The following is a 22,059-nucleotide window of genomic DNA, read 5'->3' on the forward strand; positions in this document are numbered from 1 at the left end:
CTTTTTATCTTGGTGAAGTCCCAATAGTTCATTTTTGCCCTTGCTTCCCTTGCCTTTGGCGATGTTTCTAGGAAGAAGTTGCTGCGGCTGAGGTCGAAGAGGTTGCTGCCTGTGTTCTCTAGGATTTTGATGGATTCCTGTATCACATTTAGCTCTTTCATCCATTTTGAGTCTATTTTTGTGTGTGGTGTAAGGAAATGGAGCATGGAGAATTTCTAGTTTCTGTTGTGGTATAGCTTACTTATTTCCTACTAACCCTCCTCCAGAAAACAATTATAAGCTCTGGAGAAGATCTACAACCATTTGAAGGCTCTGGATAACAACTGAAACCAGTCAGAATTCAAATGGACTTTGAGCATTTGTAGAAGGAAGCCACACTGGTTGAACTCCACACGTATATGGCGCTTCCCCTGAAGGTGGTCACCATTGCACGCATGTATCTGAGCATGGCTGGAGTTCAGGAGTTAACCACAATCTTACTGACTTGAGGTCTTGGAGAATGATGCTTAGAATTGTAAGAACTGCTGAAAATTGAACAGGGATGTCATGGCAAGAAGAGAGCAACAGAGTGAGGATTTCCATATCTGAATTTAGCTTCCCTCAAATAGATGGTTGACTCCTGAAATGTGCATGCATAAAGACTTCAGGAATTCCAGCATTGAATCCTGCTGGAATGATGAATGAACTGAACTGAAATTTCAGTTGCTGCCTGCCAAGGAGATGGTAATTTTGGAGTTTGATCCTCACCAAATTTGAGGGGCTTGTAAATGCCTTGAGTTTTCCATGAAAACCCCAGAGGGACCATGTCTTAGGAGAAACACTATGTTTCTGGAATAAGGACTTTCAATGACTTCTGGATTTGGACTTTTAATTCCCTAAGAACAAAACCAAATAGCACAAAGGTGAGTCTCCACGACTTCAGAGTGATCAGCCAGTAATTTAACTGCCTACTGTAGTGAAAATCGGTACTTTTTAGGGGAAGATAACAGAAAAATACAGTCTCTATAACATTTCCACAATCCGCGATACAAAAAACAATTCACTTGAACTACAGTTCAAGAATTAAAATTGACCCATGGTCAAGTGAAAAAGCAGTCAGTAGAAACCAACTATGAGACTACTAAGATGTGATCATGGGATAGGACTTTTAACACAGTTATTAAAATTATTGTCAGATATTAAAGATCAAAATGAGGGAGTTGATAGGGCATGTAAGCATTGATCTGGAAACTAACAAATTATCAACTAGAAATTCTAGATCTAAAATGGTACTATCTCTGCAATGGAAAACTTACAGGCGAGGCTGAAACACATACTGGTGCTGGCAGAGGAAGAGTTGGTAAACTTAGAAGAATAGAGACTATACAGTCTGAAGAGAAGGTACTTATTTTGCAAGTCTCAGTGACCTAAGTTGATAGGATTAGGAAGTCTAACTTATATGTATTTGGAGATACAGAAGAAAGAGAAGACAGAAAATGGGGAAAAATATCTGAAAAATATTGTGTTATCTCCTTTAGATTGGAAACGGGGCAGAGTTGTATTTGTCACTTTTATTCAACATTATGCTAGCGATCCTGGCCAGTACGATAGGAAATAAAAAAGTGCTGGAGATGAGAAACGGAGAAGTAAAGTTGTTCCTCTTCACAGAGGAGTTGTATTTTCATAGAAACCTGTAAGGAATCTATGAAACAATTACTGGAATAAATTTAGCAGAGTTGCAGGGTAAAAAGTCAATCAAATATAAATTGTGTTCCGATAAACTAGCAAAAATGAATGACTATTAACAGTTTTATTTAATAGAGCCTGAAATACTTTAACAAATTAAATTCTAGACCGTCACTTGCCAGAGTACTAAGGCTTGGAAAAATAATGAAGCGTAAGTTTCCCAGACAACTTAATAGGTTACTTAAGAAAACTCTAAGGAATCTATGATACAACTAATAAAATTAAAACAAAAATAGGTATAATTACAACAAAAGAGACTCAAGACTACCACACTTTGCCAAGAAAAATTCAAAATGTAAAATAGATGAGAGCTATTATTTTCGTGGATTGGATAAAATACTGCTAAGGTGTCAGCTCTCCTTCCATGAATGAAGAGATTCAGTGCAAGCCCAAACGTAATCCCATTGGGGTTGCTTTGGGGAGGATGGAGAAGAAATTGCCTGTTGGTTTTGAAATTTGTATGAAAATGCAAAGGGATCTAGAATAGCTAATACTGTCTTACTGATGGACAGAGCTACAGAACTTGGTCTACAGATTTTCTTGAAACAACTAGATGAACCTTACCTCTTCCTCTTTCCCATCACCCAAGAAAAAGATGAATCACAGCTCTACATATAAAACCTCTAAAGGAAAATGTGAATATTTCTTCTGGGCCTTGCTATAGTCCAAACACTTCTTAGCAAGTACATAAAAGCACTCAACATAAAAGGGAAAATTCATATGTTTTTATTACTATTAAAAATTTCCATTAAACAGCAGAGATATATGTTTGTTACAAAGACTGAAATCCTAAACACTGATGATACCAAATGCTTGTGAGATTGTGGAACAACGGGAGCTCTCATTCATTGCTAATGGGACTGCAGATGGTACAGCCATTTTGGAATAAAGTTTAGCAGTTTTTTACAAAACTAAATATCCTTTTACCATATGATCCGGTAGTTGTACTCCTTGGTATTTATCTAAATGAATTGAAAATGTTTCTGCACTAAAAACTGCACGTGAATGTTTATAGCAGCTTCACTCATCATTGCCAAAACTAAGAAGTAACCAAAATGTCTCCTTTAATTAGGTGAATGGATAAGTAAACTGTGGTACATCCAGGCATTGGACTTTTATTCAGCAATGAAAGGTATTAGCCATCAAGCCACACAAAGACATGGAGAAACCTTAAATGCATAATGATAAGTGAGAGCAGCCAATCTGAAAAGCTTACATTCTGGCTCTCCAACATTCTGGAAAAAGCAAAATGTTGGAGACAGTAAAGATCAGTGGCTACCAGTGATCCGGGGGGATGAAGGAAGGGTTACATAGGTAGAGCACAGGGAATTTTTTATTTATTTATTTAATTTATTTGAGAGAGAGAGCACATGAGAAGGGGGAGGGTCAGACGGAGAAGCAGGCTCCCTGCCGAGCAGGGAGCCCGATGCGGGACTCGATCCCGGGACTCCAGGATCATGACCTGAGCTGAAGGCAGTCGCTTAACCAACTGAGCCACCCAGGCACCCCCGAGCACAGGGAATTTTTAAGGTGAAACTATTCTATATGAGATCTTAATGGTGGAGACATGTCATTATACATTTGTTCAGACATGTAGAATGCATAGCCCAGAGAATGAATCCTAATGTAAACTGTGGACCTCAGTTAAAGTATTATCAAATTATCAAAATGGATCAACATTGGCTCATCAATTTTAACAAATGTACCACAGCAATGCAGAATGTTAATAATAGGGACGCTGTATCAGGGTGGGGTGAGGGAGGGTATATATAGGAGCTCTACTTCCTGCACAATTGTCCTGAAAACCTAAAACTGCTCTAAAAAAATTAAGTCCATTAATTAAAAAAAAAAAACAGGCAACTGCTGAAGGTAAGACATTTTAGAGAATATTTGTAAGCCATAGAGGGGGAGAAAGTACAACACATAAATCTGACAGAGGCTTTCTAAAAAAATAAAGAACTCCCACAAATCAGGAACACCAGTATCTTAATAAAAAATGGGCAAATCTTTGAATACAGGTGACCAATAAGACTAATATTGAGGTGCCCAACGTTATTTGTCATAAGGGAAATGCACATTAAACTGTAATGAGATCTATTCTCAGCCACTAGCCTGGCTAGAAGTAGAAACCCAACACGAAATGGTGGCAAGGTTATAGAGCAAGCTCTGTTGCTGGGGGCTGTACAGATATGTTTTAATACCTTGTAAAACAGGGTGGCAGTTTTTATAAAATTAAACATATGTTTACCCTCATATTTCCACTCCTAGAGTTTTTACCCATAAGAAATCAAAACATCTGTCTTCAAAAAAGGCTCATACAAAGAATGTTTATAGCAGCTTTGTTCCTAAGATCCCCAAACTGGAAACAACCCAAATGTGCATCAGCAGAAGGATGAACTAATTTTGGTATGCTTGTACAATAGAGTACTACTCGGCAATAAAAAAAAGAATGAACTGTTCACCATGCATCAACCTCAGAAACATTCCTTTGGGCAAAGAAAAGCCACACATAAGAGCGCCTCTTTTTGGTGTCTGTTTGTGTGAAGCTTTAGTCTAATCTACAGTTGAACTACTGGGGGAAAGGGGCAGATTTCCTGGAAGGATAATGATGGAACTTAAAATTTTGAATTTCATTGTATATTAATATATTTTTAAAAAATAACAGGTTGAAATAATGGAGGATTTCAGATATTGTACCAAATTATGATAATGAGTGATGGTAATAACTCTTAGCATTCTGTGCCATGCACTAATCTGAGCGTGTTATACCTTTTATCTTCTTTAATGAACATGTGGATAAAGTGTTCTTACTATCTTGGCCTCACAGATCAGGAAAGAGACACAAGGAGGATGAGTAACTTGGAAGGTCACATGGTGTTTGGGGTTGGTGGTCATTGCAACCCCAGGGCTTGCAGGGGTGGTGGCTAACCTCCATCACCTTTCCTGACTAGTCATGTCCCGTGTTTAAATTGAGAACCTGAGGTCTTTATTGGTGGCAGAAGAAACAGCGTTTGCATAATATTAAAATCCATAAGATTATAAGTAACATTAGTATTTGTTTCCTGATTCAGGTGTCATTTGTGTTATTATTTGTAATGCTAATGAATCAAACTTGGGGGTGTTCCACAACCCTTTCTAGGCAGTATTTTGTGATACACACTCTTTACACAGCCTCCTCTATTTGAATGTACACATTTTAAACTGCATATAGGCAGGATTCTATTCCTCTACTATGACAATTTCTAGCTTTGAAGAGATTCTCTGAAAATGCTGCTTTTATCTTTCTTCTGCAGTGATGAACTTTAATGTTGGAGTGTTGTAAGTTCTCACATAATAAGGCTTAGATTTTTGTTTGCTTTGGCAGTAGACTTCTGTTTAAAATTCCTTTAATCTGTTCATTCCATGCTTTTTATATTCATTTTGATAGCTGATGGCTCTGTGAAGAATTTTGTATGAATTTATTGAACTAATAAAACTTGTATTTGTAAATTCTTCTTCCATCCCAACTTGCTAAAAGTGAGTTTTTCAGCAAATTGCTGCATTTTTGTCTTTAGATTTTTTTTTTCCTGGAGGAAATAAGAAACAATTCATATACTAGATCTAAAGTTTCATTAAAATTGCTATGCCCTGTCTCAGGCATTTTAAGTGGGCCATCTGTCTAAACATCTCTCTCTTTTTTTTTTTCTGATCATTTCCTCGACTTATTCATGAACCATGGGAGGGCTCCTTTGTAGTCGCCATGTAGCTGGTTCCATCTACCCCCACTGAATACATCTATGTGCTTGCATAACATATCTTTTCACCGTGCTGGAAATTCTCTGAACTTGGTTCAGATGAATGGCCCACTTTTCTGAAGGCCTTTTTCTTCCTGCAAAGATTTGTATGCAGAAGCTGACCTCTGTGGCTATATGGAATGCAGCATATTATTCTTGATCATTTTACAGACCACCCACTGTGAAAGTTATGATCAAGGATTGCTTAATGATTCTTTGACCACTAACATTGTTTTAACTCAGTATTTCACTCTTAAATAGGTAATGGCACAATTGAAAACCAGCTTTTCTGAGTGTTTCATAATATGGTTTTGAGATGCTTATGATCCTTGATAACTAAAGATGCTGTGAGTGATGTTTACATAAAATCTGCCTTAAAACATGACATGTAATAGCAATGTGTTTGGGTTAGTATTATTTACACTTCTTTGAGTAAAATATTCTAGTAAGTTAAATGTATTAGCAGTAAGTAACATTTGTGGTAATCGGCTGACCGTTTTTACTATAAAATAGAGAAAAATGTAGTTTTATTGAACATACTCATTCTGGTTGGCTGATGATAATCAAAGTGGACAGGTCTGGGTAAGGGCTGTTATTTGACTTGCTTTGTGAGTAGCTGTTTATGTGAATTCCCTTTTCCTGGATTTTGAGGGGTTGGTTTGTTTTTTGAAGTCTTAAATGATATCAGCTTTTCAAGTAACTAATAAGCTGCACAGATGAAGTTTGTGATCAGAGGGCAACCTCTTTTGGCATGTAGTTCAGTAAAGAAGCTGTTTTCTGTGTACGGTTACTCTAGTGAGTTGTGTGAAACTCCAGGACCTCTTCTCTCCCTTTCCAGAGAGTTGTTTATAAAAATCTTTGAGACTATTTTTGATTTAATGGATAAATGTAACTCTTTTCTAAAATTTAAAATATCACTGTAAGGGGCGCCTGGGTGGCTCAGTCGTTCAGTGTCTGCCTTCGGCTCAGGTCATGGTCCCAGGGTCCTGGGATCGAGCCCCGCATCGGGCTCCCTGCTCGGCGGGAAGCCTGCTTCTCCCTCTCCCACTCCCCCTGCTTGTGTTCCCTCTCTCGCTGTGTCTCTCTCTGTCAAATAAATAAAATCTTTAAAAAAATAATAATAAAATAAAATATCACTGTAAAATGTAACTGGTACCATCATAAGCATGTTTGTGCTGGTGGGATTCATATCAGTGTTTCAGAGTAATTATCATTACTCTAGTTGCAGTGGTTTTGCAGAAAATAGAGCACATGGACTTTCAGGCTGGTGTGTGTTACTAGCTTTACTTAGAGTTTATTTCTGCCGCAGAGCTTATGGATCTTTATACTGGGCATATGTACCCAAACCCGTCCAATTTTATTTTAAAACAAAACAAAATGACTTTCAAACTTAGGTAAAGTCAGAAGGGATCTTACCAAGTGTCTGTAGAAGAGTGAACTCATAAGGAGATTGACCATTTTTTCTCATATCTCATGGGCTTGCTTCCACAGGGAAGCCTCTTTCCCACATCCTCGTAACACGTTACCTAAAAAGGTATTGTTTGAAAACAGCCACTCCAGAAGCTGTGTGCTCTGAAGGAGCGACAGATTTCCCGTTACCCACCCCCCCACCCCACCTCCGCCCAGCGCTGTGCTAGCTCTGTTTCACAGGTGTAGAAATTACGGTTCCGAAGGACTAAAGGAGTCCCTGCTACATTGTAGTAAGAGAATGGGCTGAGATGAAACCTCAGAATTTCAACTCAAGAGAGCCTTTGCTCTTTGCACAAGGTCCCTCTTGGGGTAGGTTATAACATATATGAAACAGATGTGGATCAAAATAAAACAATGGAAAAATAAATAGTAGGTTCTGAAGGGTGGCAACTCTATCTTGCCACCATCTGTAGGATTGCTTTCTGTGGGAAAATGCAGTCTGGGTTCTAACAGGATGTCAGGATTAACTTCCCAGCTCCTCTGGAAACAGGCTTGTTGCATAACTAAAAAGCGTCACCAGGTTTACTGGAAAGAGTTACCTCCTCCAGGCTACTGAGTTGTGAAAAATACTAAGCATATAATATAGGTTAAGCAGAAGGGAGATGATGGAGGTTTGTACTATGATCAGTGCCTATAATTAGAGAACATTTATGAGAGAGATGATCTTCTTGAAAAATCTGTTAGTTTGCGGAGCAGAAGGAATCCATGAAAGGGTTTCAGTTATGGAGGGGAGGGGTTAATGAGTGTAGGTCTAGGGTTGGGACTAATCAAAGTAATAAAAGTTACCATTTATATGCACTGTTTAATCCTCAGCACATCGCTGTGATGCAGATGCTGTCATATGTCTGGTTTGATGCATAAGGAGACTGAGACCTAACAGTTGACTCAAGGTCAGAACTAATTAATGGCAGGACTGGGTTTTTTATCCACTTCTGCGAGTCACCAGAGCCTGAGTTTGTGACCACTGTGCTTAGTTCTGCTTGTTTTAGTTTGGTTTGATTTGTGAAGTACTTTAAGGGTTTGGCACAACTGGATATACAAGTCTGAGAATAATCAAATAAAACTGGAAATACAAAGAGTGGGGCCTTATTTATAGGAAACTTGAATGGTAGGTAGGTTAGTTAAGATTTAACCTGATGTGAAGTAGAAAACCATGGAACAATCTGGAGCAGGAGAGTTACATAATTATTTTGATAACAAAGATTTAAGAAAGAAAGCAGTGTGGCCAGTAATATTAGCTGTCAGGTTATTTCTGTTATCACAATACCCCTGAAAAGGTCAGGTGTTAACCCTGTTTGAAGGTAAACAGAGTGAAGGCTAGTGAGGTCGTCTGTATAGTCCAAGAACATCCAGGTAGTAAGCCAGGAGCTTGGGGTCCATGCTCCTTTGGGAGCACACTCTGTCCCTTGGGTAACACAGTGTCCCCTTAGCAGTGCTTGGCACAAATTCCTTCCTACTGCCCCCCCTCAGCCCTTTCTTCCCAACCTGCACTGGGACCTGGGGATACAAAAATAAGGCACGATCTTGGTCTTTTAGGAGCTCACAGGACAGTGGGGGAAACAACTCAGACAAAGAGATGCCCCGTGGCAGAGAGTGCCAAAGTAGAGGTGGGGCTGACACCCACTCTGCCCGGCGCCGCCTTTCCTCTCTCCTCTCCTCTGCCTCCTGTACGCCTCCCTGTTGTCCTTTGAAGCCCTCCTGTGTGAAGCTCTGTCCTCTGAAAGCGTCCTCTTTAAATTGCCAGAAGAGAATCCTCCATGTCTCTGCCTTGTGCATTAATATTGATTGGTTGATGCATTTTTAAACTTTTCTTTAATTTTCACTTCTGTAGTATTTAAAACATTTCTTCATCTTCAGAAAATGAACAGTGGGCTGAATACAAATGTTCGCCTAAATTATCCATCATCCTCCATTAGACATTGTGTCTAAGGATGATTTGATTATAATCATAGTTTGTATGACTGAATTTTTTTAGTAGAATGCACAGAGAATCCTTTTGAAGTTTGGGGGAGGGGGTTTATGTTAAAGCATAACCTGCAACATTTTTTCAGAGCTGTGACTTAAGACAGAGTCTGGATACTACCTGTTTAGTGCTTTGTAAATACTACTTTACAACTATAAATAATGAAAACACTCAATATTGAAATTAGGTTAATTCAGAAATTGTTAAAATTTTGTTACTTTAAAAAGTGAGAAATATTTATATTCTAAAAATGTTTTTGTCTCTGGCTGTTTGACCCAGTTTTTCTGGACCATGTAATGTGGATCATTGGCAAGAAAAGACCTGTGTGTTAAGACTAGCATCACTGATGTTGTATTCTTACCCAAACAAACAAAAAACCAAAACAAAATGAAAGAATACAGGGAAACCTTTGGAGGTGATGGATATGTTTATTACTTTAATTATGGTGATGGAAACACAAGTGAATAACTATGTCCAAACTCACTAAATTGTATGTTAATTATCTGCCGTTTTTTTGGATACCGAGTATAACTCAGTAAACCCAGAAGAATAAGAGACTAACATTGTAAATTTTTAAAACTGTCTGAAACAGTAACCAAATATTGGAAAGAAATTAATATCGTATAAAGTTGATCTTTGAAAGACTGTCACAATTAAGCAACTCTAATTCGTAGAAGAGATGATGGTACTTTGAGTAGATGGAGGTACCACCGTTATCCCAGAATGATCGCTGTTGTCCTCGGAATGAATGTGTGTTTTTTGTTTGTTTTCACTTGCTCTAGTTTAAATCTGAAAGCTTTTTTCCAAGGCTAGAACCTTTTAAAATAACGTTCTGAAGCACAGTCTCTGGCAGTTTTACCCTGCACACTTAATGTCAAAGGAAAATCAGCTTACTAGGAGAATACTATAAAATTATTAACTCTTTTTCTTTTTTTCTACTTCAGAGTGCCTATTATTAAACCACAAGTGGCTAACTGGGAGCTGTCAATAAAATTGCATGATGAAGTTCATACTGTCATAGCATCAAACAGTGGGCCAACATTCTCTGTGAGTTTTATTTCTTTATTATTTTTTGGCAATCTTGAAATTATCTGTGAATATTTAAAGCAATTTTTAACCTATTCAGCGACTGTCATCTTTTGAATCTGTAGCATAGCTATGTATTTGTTTCATCTTCTTTAGGAAGCTGAATGTAAATGGCAATTTTTATTATCTCACGTTAATTAGGAAATACATCCTGAGATTTAGGCACATTCTAAACCCACTTCCTGACACCTGATTCATTTTCCTTTTGTTATTGAGAAGTAATACTTTTGTTTTTGTCACAGAGAAGAGCATCTTTAAGTATAATTCCAAACATATGATAGCTGTGGTAGGCAATCATTCTTTTAAAACAAGTAATCTGAAGCCTATATAACATTTTCTTGAGACTTCATGTTGTGTGAGACATCCTTGAGGCTAAATTTACCTTGTGGTGACATTCCTTTTGTTTCAAAGGAACTTAAAACTTAAACCCCTTGGATAGTATCCATGATAGAACTGCTTTAGTTTAATTCCGGTCTATCCTGAACAATGTTACATTAAGATTTAGTGTTTATACTGTGGTATGAATGATATGTTTAAATACTATGATTTGAGATTGCCAGAAAAAATACCATGAAGGGTTAGCTTGCGTCCTTTTTTGCTTTTAGCATGAACCCACAGAAACTGCTATGTAGTTAGTACAATGAATATTTTATTAATCTACATATCTCTTCTTGTGGCTAAGTTGTAATGAAATGTCATTTTGTTGTGTGGAAAAAACAAAAGATTTGAACAGGGTATGAAAATTAAAATAATATAATTTCACTGAAATAAAACATGGTGAGCCCGAGGTATATGGTGGTAGTTTCGTTTGTTTGTTTTTACACAAACTCTACCCCCAGTGTGGGGCTCCAATTCCCCACCCCCAGGTGCAGACTCCTGTGCTCTACCAACTTGAGCCAGCCAGGCACCCTCTGGTGGCAGTTTCCTGATAGAAAATACCACAGGTCAAGAGTTAAGGAGTATTCATTTCTGCAACATATCCTTATTACGTACCTACTGTGTGCTAGTTAAGTGCTAGGATGTTACACTGGAGAAGCTGACATTCTTATGTGGTAGTCAGTCACAAGTAAATGAGCTTAATTCATGAATTAAGGGTAGTCTCATTGGTTGTCTTTAAATTTTGTGATTCATTCTATATGCCAAAATTGCTAAAGCATTTGTTCCTAAAAGGTATTTCAGTCAACTCTCTTAAAATGAGAACTATGGTGTAGTTAAACAAATGTCTTATGGTGTGTTTTGTGATTGACTTATGTGATTCTTTACATTCCTCCTTTCCATATGATCATTTAAAAAAGTAGCTTTATAAATGGAAACTTAAGTGTACATCAGGTTGAATAGCAAATTATATGTATTGAAGTGAAGAGTATAAATATTATAGTATCGCATTTTCCTTGGGGAAGGTTAACTTTACAAAAATGTAGACTTAGCATAATTTTCAGTTCTATACTGAGTCACCCTGAAGTGTTACTGTTCATCTGATCCTCCAATACAGTGTTTTTCTAAGCAGTGCCTTGCCTTAATAAGAAAACTGCTCAGATTACTTCTGAGAGCTGTTACTTCTTTGTGCTTGTTTGAGATTCCATGTTGAAAAACTAAAGACCATCAGCTCAAGTGGTGCCTTTGACTTTTTCCTGTAGAATTACCTCTTGCTTTACTTTTTAGCTCATGAGAAAAGTAGGGCTGTTTAAAAAAACACATCAAAATTATTCCATTAAAAATTTCCCTGAAAAATATCCACCTTGATATATAGTATCAATAACTACTACCCCCATTTATTGGCTTTGCTGCTATCAGAAGTATCAGACCCAATGAAAAGCAAGTACTCCTGATAGTGTGTACTTTTTTTCTGAGCATATTTGGACTGAGCTTCATTTGACATCAGTCTTTTTCAGAGCAAGGTGAATAGTGTAGACTAAGTAAACGCTCATTGGTATGAAGTTTTTAATAGTGTGAAGCCTCTGCTTTTAGGGTCTCAGGGGAAGAGCTGTGACTATTGGTTTTCACCCACTGCCACATCAAGAAAAAACTAATTGTCCTAGAGATGACTGTCTAGGTTAATGATCCCAGAAGTAGTACCGGCAAAGTTATAGGACTATACTAATGCTTCAGATACCCCACATTTTCAGAGTTATTTTAATTACAAAAATTTAAATTATAAGATATTTCAAATGAGGAAAGTACAGCAAATGTACAAATGTTCTATACAGGTCTCTTATTAAAAAAGAAAAAAAATTCATAGTTACAGCTAAATCCCTTCTTTATTCCATCCCATTCCACCCTTTTCCTCTCCAGAGGTGACTAGCCTGCAGATGCTAAGTGTCCTCCTGGTACATATTGTTACACTTGCAGTACGCATGTGTGTACTATAATAGTAAAAAAGAAAGTTGTGAAAATATAGTAAGTACTTAATGATACAATTTATGTAAAATTTTGAAATACACAACACAAAAACAATTCCATTTTACAACAGCATCAAAAAAAATAAGACACTTAGGAATAAACTTAACGATAGAGGAGAAAGACTTGTACATGAGATACTACACAATGTTGCTGAAAGAAATTGAAGAAGAGACAAACATATGGAAAGTTCTCTTGTGTTCATAGGTTGGAGAACTTAATGTCGTTATGATGTCAGTATTACCCAAAGCAATGCACAGATTCAATACAATCCCTACCAAAATCCCAACCGAATTTTTGCAGAGATAGAGAAATCCATCCTAAAGTTCATATGGAATCTTAAGGGAGCGACCCCAAATAGCCAAAACAGTTTTGAAAAAGAAGAACAGAGTTGGAAGGCTTACACTTCTTGATTTTAAAACTTATTACGAAACTGTAGTAGTCACAATGGTGTGGTCCTGGCATAAGACAGACGCATAGATCAATGGAACAGAATTGAGAGCCCAGAAATGGACCCTTGGATATGTGGTCAAATGATTTTTGATAGGAATGCCAAGACAATTCAATGGGGGAGAGGAGAGTCTTTTCAATAAATAGTAGTGGGAACATTGTATATCCACATGCAAAAGAAAAAGGTTGGATTCTTGCCTTACACCATATACAAGATTAACTCAAAATGTATCAAAGACCTAAATGTAAGAAGAAAACCTGGGAAAAGTCTCATGACATTGAATTTGATGATCGTTTCTTGGGCATGATGTTAAAAGCCCAGGCAACAAAAGAAAACATAAATTAGACTGTATCGGAATTTAAAACTGGTGCATTGGGGTGCCTGGGTGGCTCAGCCAGTTAAGCTTCTGCCTTCGGCTCAGGTCATGATCCCAGGGTTCTGGGATTGAGTCCTGCATCAGGCTCCCCGCTCAGCGGGGAGTCTGCTTCTCCCTCTCTGTCTGCTGCTCCCCCTGCTTGTGCTCTCTCTCAAATAAATAAATAAATAATCTTAAAAAAAACACACAACAAAACAGAACTGGTGCATCAAAGGTCCACAGCCAACAGAGTGAAAAGGCATTCCACAGATTGGGAGAAAATATTTGCATGTATGTGACAAGGAGTTATTATTCAGAATATATAAAGAACTCCAGTAACTCAACAGCAATAAAACCAAAAAACCAACCTGATTTTAAAATGGGCAAAGAACTTTAATAAACATTTCTCCAAAGAAGATATAGAGATGGCCAGTAAGCACATGGACATACGCTCAGCATCGCTAATCATTAGGGAAATGCAAATCATAACCACGATTGGACACCAACTCACAGTTCTTAAGATGGCTATGATAAAAAAACAACACAAAATATAGTAAGAGTTGGTGAGGCTGTGGAGACATTGGAGTCCCCATGCAGGTTGGAGTGTTAAATGGTGGCGTTGCTGGGAAAACAGTTTGGTGGTTGCTCACAAATTAGAAGTAGAATTCCCATATGACCCAGCCATGCCACTGCTGGGTATTTATCCCCAAAGAATCGGAATCAGGGTCTTGAAGAGACATTTGCACACCCATTGTTCAGCAGCATTGTTCCAAATAGCTAAGAAGTGGAAGCAGCCCAAATGTCCATTGATGGATAAGTGGATAAACAAAATGTGGTGTATACGTCTCACGGAATATTATTCAGCCTTGAAAAAGAAATTCTGACATGTGCCGCAACATGGACGAACCCTGAGGACATTGTACTCAGTGAAATAAGCCAGACACAAAAGGACAGATACTGTCTGATTCCAAATCACACAGTACGCAGAGTAGTTAAATTCATAGAACATGGAATGGTGGTTGCCAGAGGCTGGGAGGAGTGGGGATCGGGGAGTTACTAGTCAAAGGACGTAGAGTTTCAGTTTTGCAAGATGAAAGTTGATGGAGATGGCCGGTGGTGATTGATGCGTAGCCAGTGGTGATGATGCATGTATTTAATACCACTAAACTGTACACTTTAAAATGGTTAAGCTAGTAAATTTTATGTTATGTAAAAATTTTAAAAATACGTAAACAGATTAGTATTTTTGATAAAATTTAAAAGCAGGAAGGATGAAACTTTGGGGAAATGAAGGAAGCATGGTAGAGGGAAAAGTGAAGTGAAGGAGTAGTAGATGGGGTGAAATTTTGTTTTAGGACTTTGGTACTGAATATAAGGGTCAGAAGGAATAGCAGAATTAAATATAAAATTTGCTCAATACAAAGTTGAAGTATTATTTTGCATATTAAGATGATAAAAATACCAAAAACAAACTGAGTTTTACTTATATTTATTTCATGATTCTCTAATGGATTCCCAAGATATTTTCCATTCTCTTTTACTCTGTGTAATATGAAACTGGTCAAAATAGTTCATGATAAAAGAAAAGATTAATGCATTTGTTATCTTTAAGCTGATGGACTAAATTCACATTGAAAACAATTCACTTGGAAGAAAAATGTTAGAGTACTCTTGATGTGAAGAAAATTTGCTCAGGAATTCAGGCTTCCTAAAGATGGAAAAATGAGCACTGTACGTGCACTTAAATTTTTTTTTGCCTGGTATTTATGTTAACTACTAATAAGCAGAAATAATAAAGAATAGTTATATATGATCCTTGATAGTGATTTAGATATCCTTTGTAACAGTGAGCCACTGATTGAAATTTTTCTAAAGATCCTGTAAACTACTTCTTAAGAATAAGCAGAATTCTTAAACTAATGAATTTTGGCATGGCAATGTAATTTTTGTTAATACTTGAAAAGAAAAATATAAATGATCAAAAGTAACATTTAGCATGGTCAAGGAAAATGAAAATTGTTTTCATTAAAAAAAATCCTCTTTTCAGTTCATTTTCATAAATGAGATTTTATTATTTTTTGCTTCTTATGGAAAGGTCAAAACTTTCCTTTTTGATAGCCATAAAATTTTGCTCATTTTTGAATTACAATCAGAATCTTTTCATTCTTCCAATTTAAAGTAAATTACATATTGATAAAATTTATCCACTTCTGAAACAGCAGTTTTGCGCAGCAAAGCAGCTATAACTGGTGAAAATTATAAAAATCTATGTTGTAGATGACATATTGTTGTATGTAGAAAATCCTAAGAAATCCACTAAGGAACTATTACAAATAATAAGTTTAGGAAGGGTGCAAGATACAAAATAAATATATAAAAATCAGTTGCATTTCTACTTACTTGCAGTGAACAATCCAAAAATAAAATTATGAAAACAGTTCCATTAACAAGAGTATCAAAAGAATGAAGAACAAAAGTAGTACAAATTTATACTGTGAAAACCACAAACTATTGAAATAGAAATGAATGGAAATCCAAATATAAATAGAAAGCATCTCATATTCCTGAATTGAAAGATTTAATATTGTTAAGATGTCAGTATTTCCTAAATTGATCTACTCCTGCAATGTGATTCCTTCCAGAATCCAACCTTCTTTTCCCAGAAAGTGACAAGCTGATACTAAAATTTATATAGAAACTTAAGGGACCCAGAATAGCAAAAACAATCTTTAAAAAAAGAACATAGTTGGAGAACTCCGTTTCCCTTTTCAAAACCTACAACGAAATTGTCTCATAAAGACAGTCTGGTACTTGCATAAAGATAAAGAATTGAGAATCCAGAACTAAATCCCTGCATGTGTGTTCAAGTGATTTTTGACAAAAGTGCTAGAGTAATTCAATGAAGGAAAGAATAATCTTGTCAACAAGTGGTGCTGGAACAAGTGGGTATCTAGATGTAAAAGAATAAAGTTGATCCCTATCTTATATTGAGTTAATATACCAAAATTAACCTAAAGGGGACAAAAGATCTAAATGTAAGAGATAAAACAATAAAACCCTTAGAAGAAAACATAAGGGTACATATTCATGACCTTGCATGTGGCAGTGGTTTCTTAGATATGACAAAGCACAAGCAACAAAAGAAAAAATAGATAAATTGGTTTTTGTCAAAATTAAAAACTATGCTTCAAAGGATACTAACAAGAAATTGAAAAGACAGACCACAGAATGAGAAAACATATTTGCAAATCATATATTCAGTAAAGCAATTGTATATAAAATACATAAAAAAAAAAAAAAAACCTGGGGTGCCTGGGTGGCTCAGTTGGTTAAGCATCTGACTCTTGATTTTGGCTCAGGTCATGATCTCAGGGTCATGAGATCGAGCCCCACGTCAGGCTCTGTGCTAGGTGCAGAACCTGCTTAAGATTTTCTCTCTTCTCCCTTTGCCTCCCTCCACTCTGCGCGTACGCTCTCTCTCAAAACCAAAACAAAACATAAAACTTAAAACTTAATAATAAAAAAACCCAACATAATAATGGGCAAAGTATCTAAATAGTCATTTCTCAAAAGCATATATGCAGTTGCCAATAAGCATACACAAAGATGCTTAAACATCATAATTCATCAGGGAAATGCAAATCCAAATCACATCGAAAGAGCACCTCACACCACTAGGATGGCTATAATAAAATAGATAATATCAAGTGTATTAGAAGATGCATAGAAATTGGAGCCCTCATACACTGGTGGTGGAAATGTAAAATGGTGCAGCTGCTTTGGAAAACAGCTTGGCATTTCCTTAAAAGTTTAAACATCTAGGTTATCCAGAGCCTTGATGCTGTTTTGGTTTTGTTTTTTGTATTTTTGAGAGTGATTGAGAGCAGGGGGTGGGAGGAGGTGGGAAGGGGCAGAGGGAGAAGGAGAAAGAGAATCTTTTAAGCAGGCTCTTTATCCAGCGCAGAGCCCATGGGGTTAGGGGGGGCTCTGTCTCACAGCCATGAGATCATGACCTGAGTCAAAATCAAGAGTTGGACGCTTAACTGAGACACCCAGGCACCCCTGACTCAATTCTGTCATAAGTATTTAATCATGAATATTTAAACAAGTATTTTTAGATTTAATTATATACTTATTACTATGGTGGATATGTTTTACCTTCTAAATATTTCAAATAATAAATTTTCCAATAATAGTTGCTGAGCTCTGAGCAACTCAAAGGTGAATTAAAATGGGAATTAAATGGGAATATATATACCCTTTCTACAAAATAATTTGATAACAAAATAATTCGATAACATGGATATTATCAAATGTTCATATTCTTTGGTCTACTGATTCCACTTCTAGAAATCTATCCCAAGGAAGCAATGAAAAATTGCTAATATGAATATGATATTATATTGAAAAAAAGATGAATTAAAGGCAGCTTGCCTTTAGATAGCCATGTAAACAGTCTCTACTTATGATGGTAAAGGGAGACTTGGAAGTAATTAAAATGCAGTGATAAATGCTATAATAAAGGTGCTTTCAACCAGTTAAATCCGTGAGAAAGATAAAAGAAAGAGCACTCAACTGACTGCGGGAAAGGAAGGATCTTGGCGAAGGTGAAGAAGTCCTCCTTGGCAGAGAAGACTAATGAGTAATAGCTTAGAAGGTGATTTATATATAAGTCACGACTTGCCTTGGAAATTGTGCTATAAATAGACAGGCAAGGCAAAGCACAGGCACATGGTAGCAAGCTAAGTTTACTGAAAAATCAGACATCTTCTAGAGATAACTTTAATTTCTTATTATGGAAGTGTGTGCTTCCTTAATTTTTTAATTAATTGTTTTCCACAAACAGAGTGAGGAAGGGGTTTCCCTGTCTTGTTCTAGTTGCATTGTTGTTTTTGAGTTTAGCCTATTTCAAGGTATTTTCATGAAGCAGCTGATTACTTTGGTCTACAGTATTGAAGATGGACCCTGTCCCAGGTGCTGTGGTAAGCACCGTACATACTTTATCTCTAAATGAGGTAGCCGGAAGACTGAAGGGTGGATGTAACTAGCCTGGTGTGCAGATGGAGGCTCAGTAGCCAAAGCGACAGAACTTGTGAGCTTAGAATCTAAGATAAAACCAAGTCACTATAGTCCAAGGCCCACGCACTAGTACCTCTGTGTATTTCATTTTTTTTTTTTTTAAAGATTTTATTTATTTATTCATGAGAGACAGAGGCAGAGGGAGAAGCAGGCTCCCCGCGGAGCAGGGAGCCCGATGAGGGACTCGATCCCAGGACCCTGGGATCATGACCTGAGCCGAAGGCAGACGCTTAACTGACTGAGCCACCCAGGCGTCCCTGTGTATTTCATTTTACAAAGTAGTTTTGCTAGACAAAATTCTGAGAAACAGTAGCACTGTCATGGAAAATTACAAGGAATAATGCATTTATTTCTAACCAGAACACTTCTGTCACATGGTAAAGGGAATTTTCTTTGTGATATGCTAAAAGTTAAGGCTGCAGTCGGACTGTTTAAGGAATCATGGAAGGTATGACAGGAACACGAATAAAGCACAAAAATGTACACCAGTATTATATATACACTGTACCCTGGGCTGAAAAGTACACCCATCAGGAATACTTGGTTAGGAATAGCTATTAGGAAGCATTTTTAGTATCTTATTACCTCCTGTAGTTGTTAATGTGTTTTTTGAATCGGTGTTAAAATTCAAAATGTTGAGTTTCAGCAGTGGTTTTACAGTTTTATCCAAGTTAGTAATAATATTCAAGAGCAATACAGGATTTGAGATAAATAAGATTTTGCGTCTAAAAGAGCTTTCATTTTGTTTTCTTAACAATGTTTGGTTTGGTTGATGTAAAATTGTCTCATCTTTAGATGCCTGTGGTGGAGGGAGGGAAATGTTTTGTAGGATTCATATCATTGAAATTACCACCCTATAGTTTTCTTTCCAAACAGAGAAAATGGTGATGAACATAAGAATAAAAAATAATAATTACGTATGGATGCATAATAAGAAATAATTACATACACATTGTCTGAGAGTTTCTTACTCTAATATAGCTAACCCTTTTCCATTTGTTCTACCACCATGTATTTTGTTCTAGACTTCTTGACTAAGAAAACATCCCACCAGGGGTGCCTGGGTGGCTCATTCGGTTAAGTATCTGCCTTGGGCTCAGTTCATGATCCCAGGGCCCTGGGATCGAGCCCTGCGTTGGGCTCCCTCCTCATCTGGGACTCTGCTTCTCCCTCTCCCTCTGCCTGCCTCTCTTTCTCTCTGTCAAATGAATAAATAGACTCTTTACCAAAAAAAGCGGTGGGGGGGGGAGAAAGAAAAGAGCCCACCAGTTATTTTTTTTAATATTTTATTTTTAAGTAATCTCTATGCTTAACATGGGGGCTTGAACTTAAATAACTTGAACTTAAAAACCCGAGATCAAGAGTCACATGCTCTAAGGACTGAGCCAGCCGGGCGCCCCCCATCAGAGTTATTTGGAGAGCACTTTAAAAATGTGGTTTTAAGTACAACTAGTAAAGTATTTTTATGGAATATTTTCATAAAGATTAAGAATTAAATGAAGTTAGCATTTATCAACAAATAATTTTGTGTACAAAATAATATTGTCTTTATGTTTTCAATATGAATTTATGCTTGCATTTTATATCATAGTCCCTGTTTCTTTTATCCCATTTGTAGAGTAGAAAGTAGTGCCAAATCATGTAGTTACTAGAATTTTTATAGGGACATGGTAAGATCATGGTTCTTTTAAAGAAATAATTTTCAAATACCCTTCCTAGAATAAAATACAATATTATTCTATCTGTCTTTTTGCCTTTATCTGTGGTCAATTTTTAGAGTAGAGTCATATTTTTGAACATGAAAATGACAACAGCAAACAAGGTCAGTTCGCTTTTACATATATGCCTACTGTAGGCTTTTTATTAAAAAATTATCTATGACTTAAGTGCACGGTAGGCAGACAGAAAATGCAAAGAACATTTTGGAAGTAGCATTTTAAAATGAATACCATAGTACTCTTAGGTGCTTGTAATAAAGGACTTCATTCCTATTTAGAAAATTGACATACAGTACATGATAAGTGACATAAAATTGAGGTAAGTTTTTGAAGTTATGCATTATTTTATATTTAAAACTTAAAAATGGGGCGCCTGGGTGGTTCAGTCAGTTAAGCATCTGCCTTCAGCTCAGATCATGATCCTGGGGTCCTGGGATGGAGCCCCGTGTTGGGCTCAGTGCTTAGCAGGGAGTCTGCTTCTCCCTCTACCCCTCCCAAGCCCTGCTTGTGCTCTCTCGCTCTCTGTCTCTCAAATAAGTAAATGAAATATTTAGAAATAATAAAACTAAAAATCTTTTTCTTTTAACAGCGACTCAGTGTTATGATCATGTAAACTACTTTTTTTAATAGGTAATTTTTTCACTTAGACTTTTTTCCCCCCGGTTTTAAAAAGTATGTTAGACAAAGTAGCAAAAATATTATCCTATTTGGGGAAAATATTCTCTGTTAATGAATTTTTTTCCCCAGAAAATATAATATTGTGTAAACATGAAATTCTTTCACTTTGGCAAAAACATTTGTTTTCTTGATAAAGTTATTTTTTCATTTGAGAAAAAATTGCTAGGAAAATAAGTTTATGCTTAAAAAATGTTAAATAGTTCTGCAAAAAATAAAAACCACAAGTAAAGCCAATAGAGAAGCCAACCAACCAGAGGAGAAATTTGCCACTCATTTTTGGTGATGAAAGGGAAATGTTCTTAGTATATAAAGAACTCTTACAGATTGGGGCGCCTGGGTGACTCAGTCATTAAGCGTCTGCCTTCAGCTCAGGTCATGATCCCAGGGTCCTGGGATCAAGTCCTACATCGTGCTCGCTGTTCCACTGGAAGCCTGCTTCTCCCTCTCCCACTCCTCCTACTTGTGTTCCTGTTCTCTCTGTGTCTCTCTCTGTCAAATAAATAAATAAAATCTTTAAAAAAAAAAGAAAAACCACTTACAGATCAATATAAAAAAGACCATCCTTCTAGGTGAAAAATGCTCAGATGGCTTATAGCAAAGAAAATATAAATGGCTCCTACACGTATGAGAAAATGTGCTAACATACACAGAGAAATTCAGGTTAAAATTATGACATAACCATTTTCCTCCTGCATTTTGGCAAAGATGAAAAGTTTGATAATTCTCTAATTGTATGAGGTTACAGAGAAATAGCCCCATGTATGTTTATTGGTGGGTGTACAAATTGATACAGCCTCCAGGGAGAGCAATTTGACAAAATGAATTTATACTACAGGATATGTTCCCATGTAGGAGATGTACTAGTATGTTCTTGGTGGTATTGTTTGTAATAGCAGAGGCCTGGAGACAACTGGAATGCCCATCAAAATGGGATAATTGAATAAAGCCCTATCACTGAACTACTGAATAGTCATTTATTTTTTTATTTTTTTCAGATTGCTATTTTTATTCTTTTTTAGTTTATTATGTTATGTTAGTCACCATACAATACATCATTAGTTTTAGATATAGTGTTCCATGATCCATTGTTTTCGTATAACACCCAGTGCTCCATGCACTACGTGCCCTCCTTAATACCCATCACCCGGCTAACCCATCCCCCCTCCCCCCTCCCCTCTAAAACCCTGTTTGTTTCTCAGAGTCCATAGTCTCTCATGGTTCATCTCTCCCTCCAATTCCCCCCACCCCTCATTTTTCCCTTCCTTCTCCTAATGTCCTCCATGCTATTCCTTATGTTCCACAAATAAATGAAACCATGTGATGATTGACTTTCTCTGCTTGACTTATTTCACTTAGCATAATCT

General features: G+C 36.8%; 1 protein-coding gene and 1 long non-coding RNA gene across 4 annotated transcripts in view; one reads left to right on the plus strand and one right to left on the minus strand.

Annotated features, from left to right (window-relative positions):
• PCCA (propionyl-CoA carboxylase subunit alpha) overlaps positions 1 to 22,059 on the plus strand; it is a 369,494-nt gene that overhangs the window by 222,789 nt on the left and 124,646 nt on the right. For all 3 annotated transcript variants that reach the window (XM_081815165.1, XM_081815167.1, XM_081815166.1), the window contains one exon: positions 9,876 to 9,978. In XM_081815165.1, coding sequence (XP_081671291.1) covers positions 9,876 to 9,978 — 103 coding nt within the window. The remainder of the gene's footprint in view (positions 1 to 9,875; positions 9,979 to 22,059) is intronic.
• LOC145720702 (uncharacterized) overlaps positions 9,874 to 22,059 on the minus strand; it is a 47,676-nt gene continuing 35,490 nt past the window's right edge. Inside the window, exon 3 of the long non-coding RNA XR_014143896.1 lies at positions 9,874 to 9,976. This is a non-coding gene — a long non-coding RNA (uncharacterized LOC145720702). The remainder of the gene's footprint in view (positions 9,977 to 22,059) is intronic.

The sequence above is a fragment of the Leptonychotes weddellii genome, chromosome 3 (genome assembly GCF_054177405.1).
Source record: "Leptonychotes weddellii isolate Sample4059 chromosome 3, ASM5417740v2, whole genome shotgun sequence".
Taxonomy (NCBI): domain Eukaryota; kingdom Metazoa; phylum Chordata; class Mammalia; order Carnivora; family Phocidae; genus Leptonychotes; species Leptonychotes weddellii.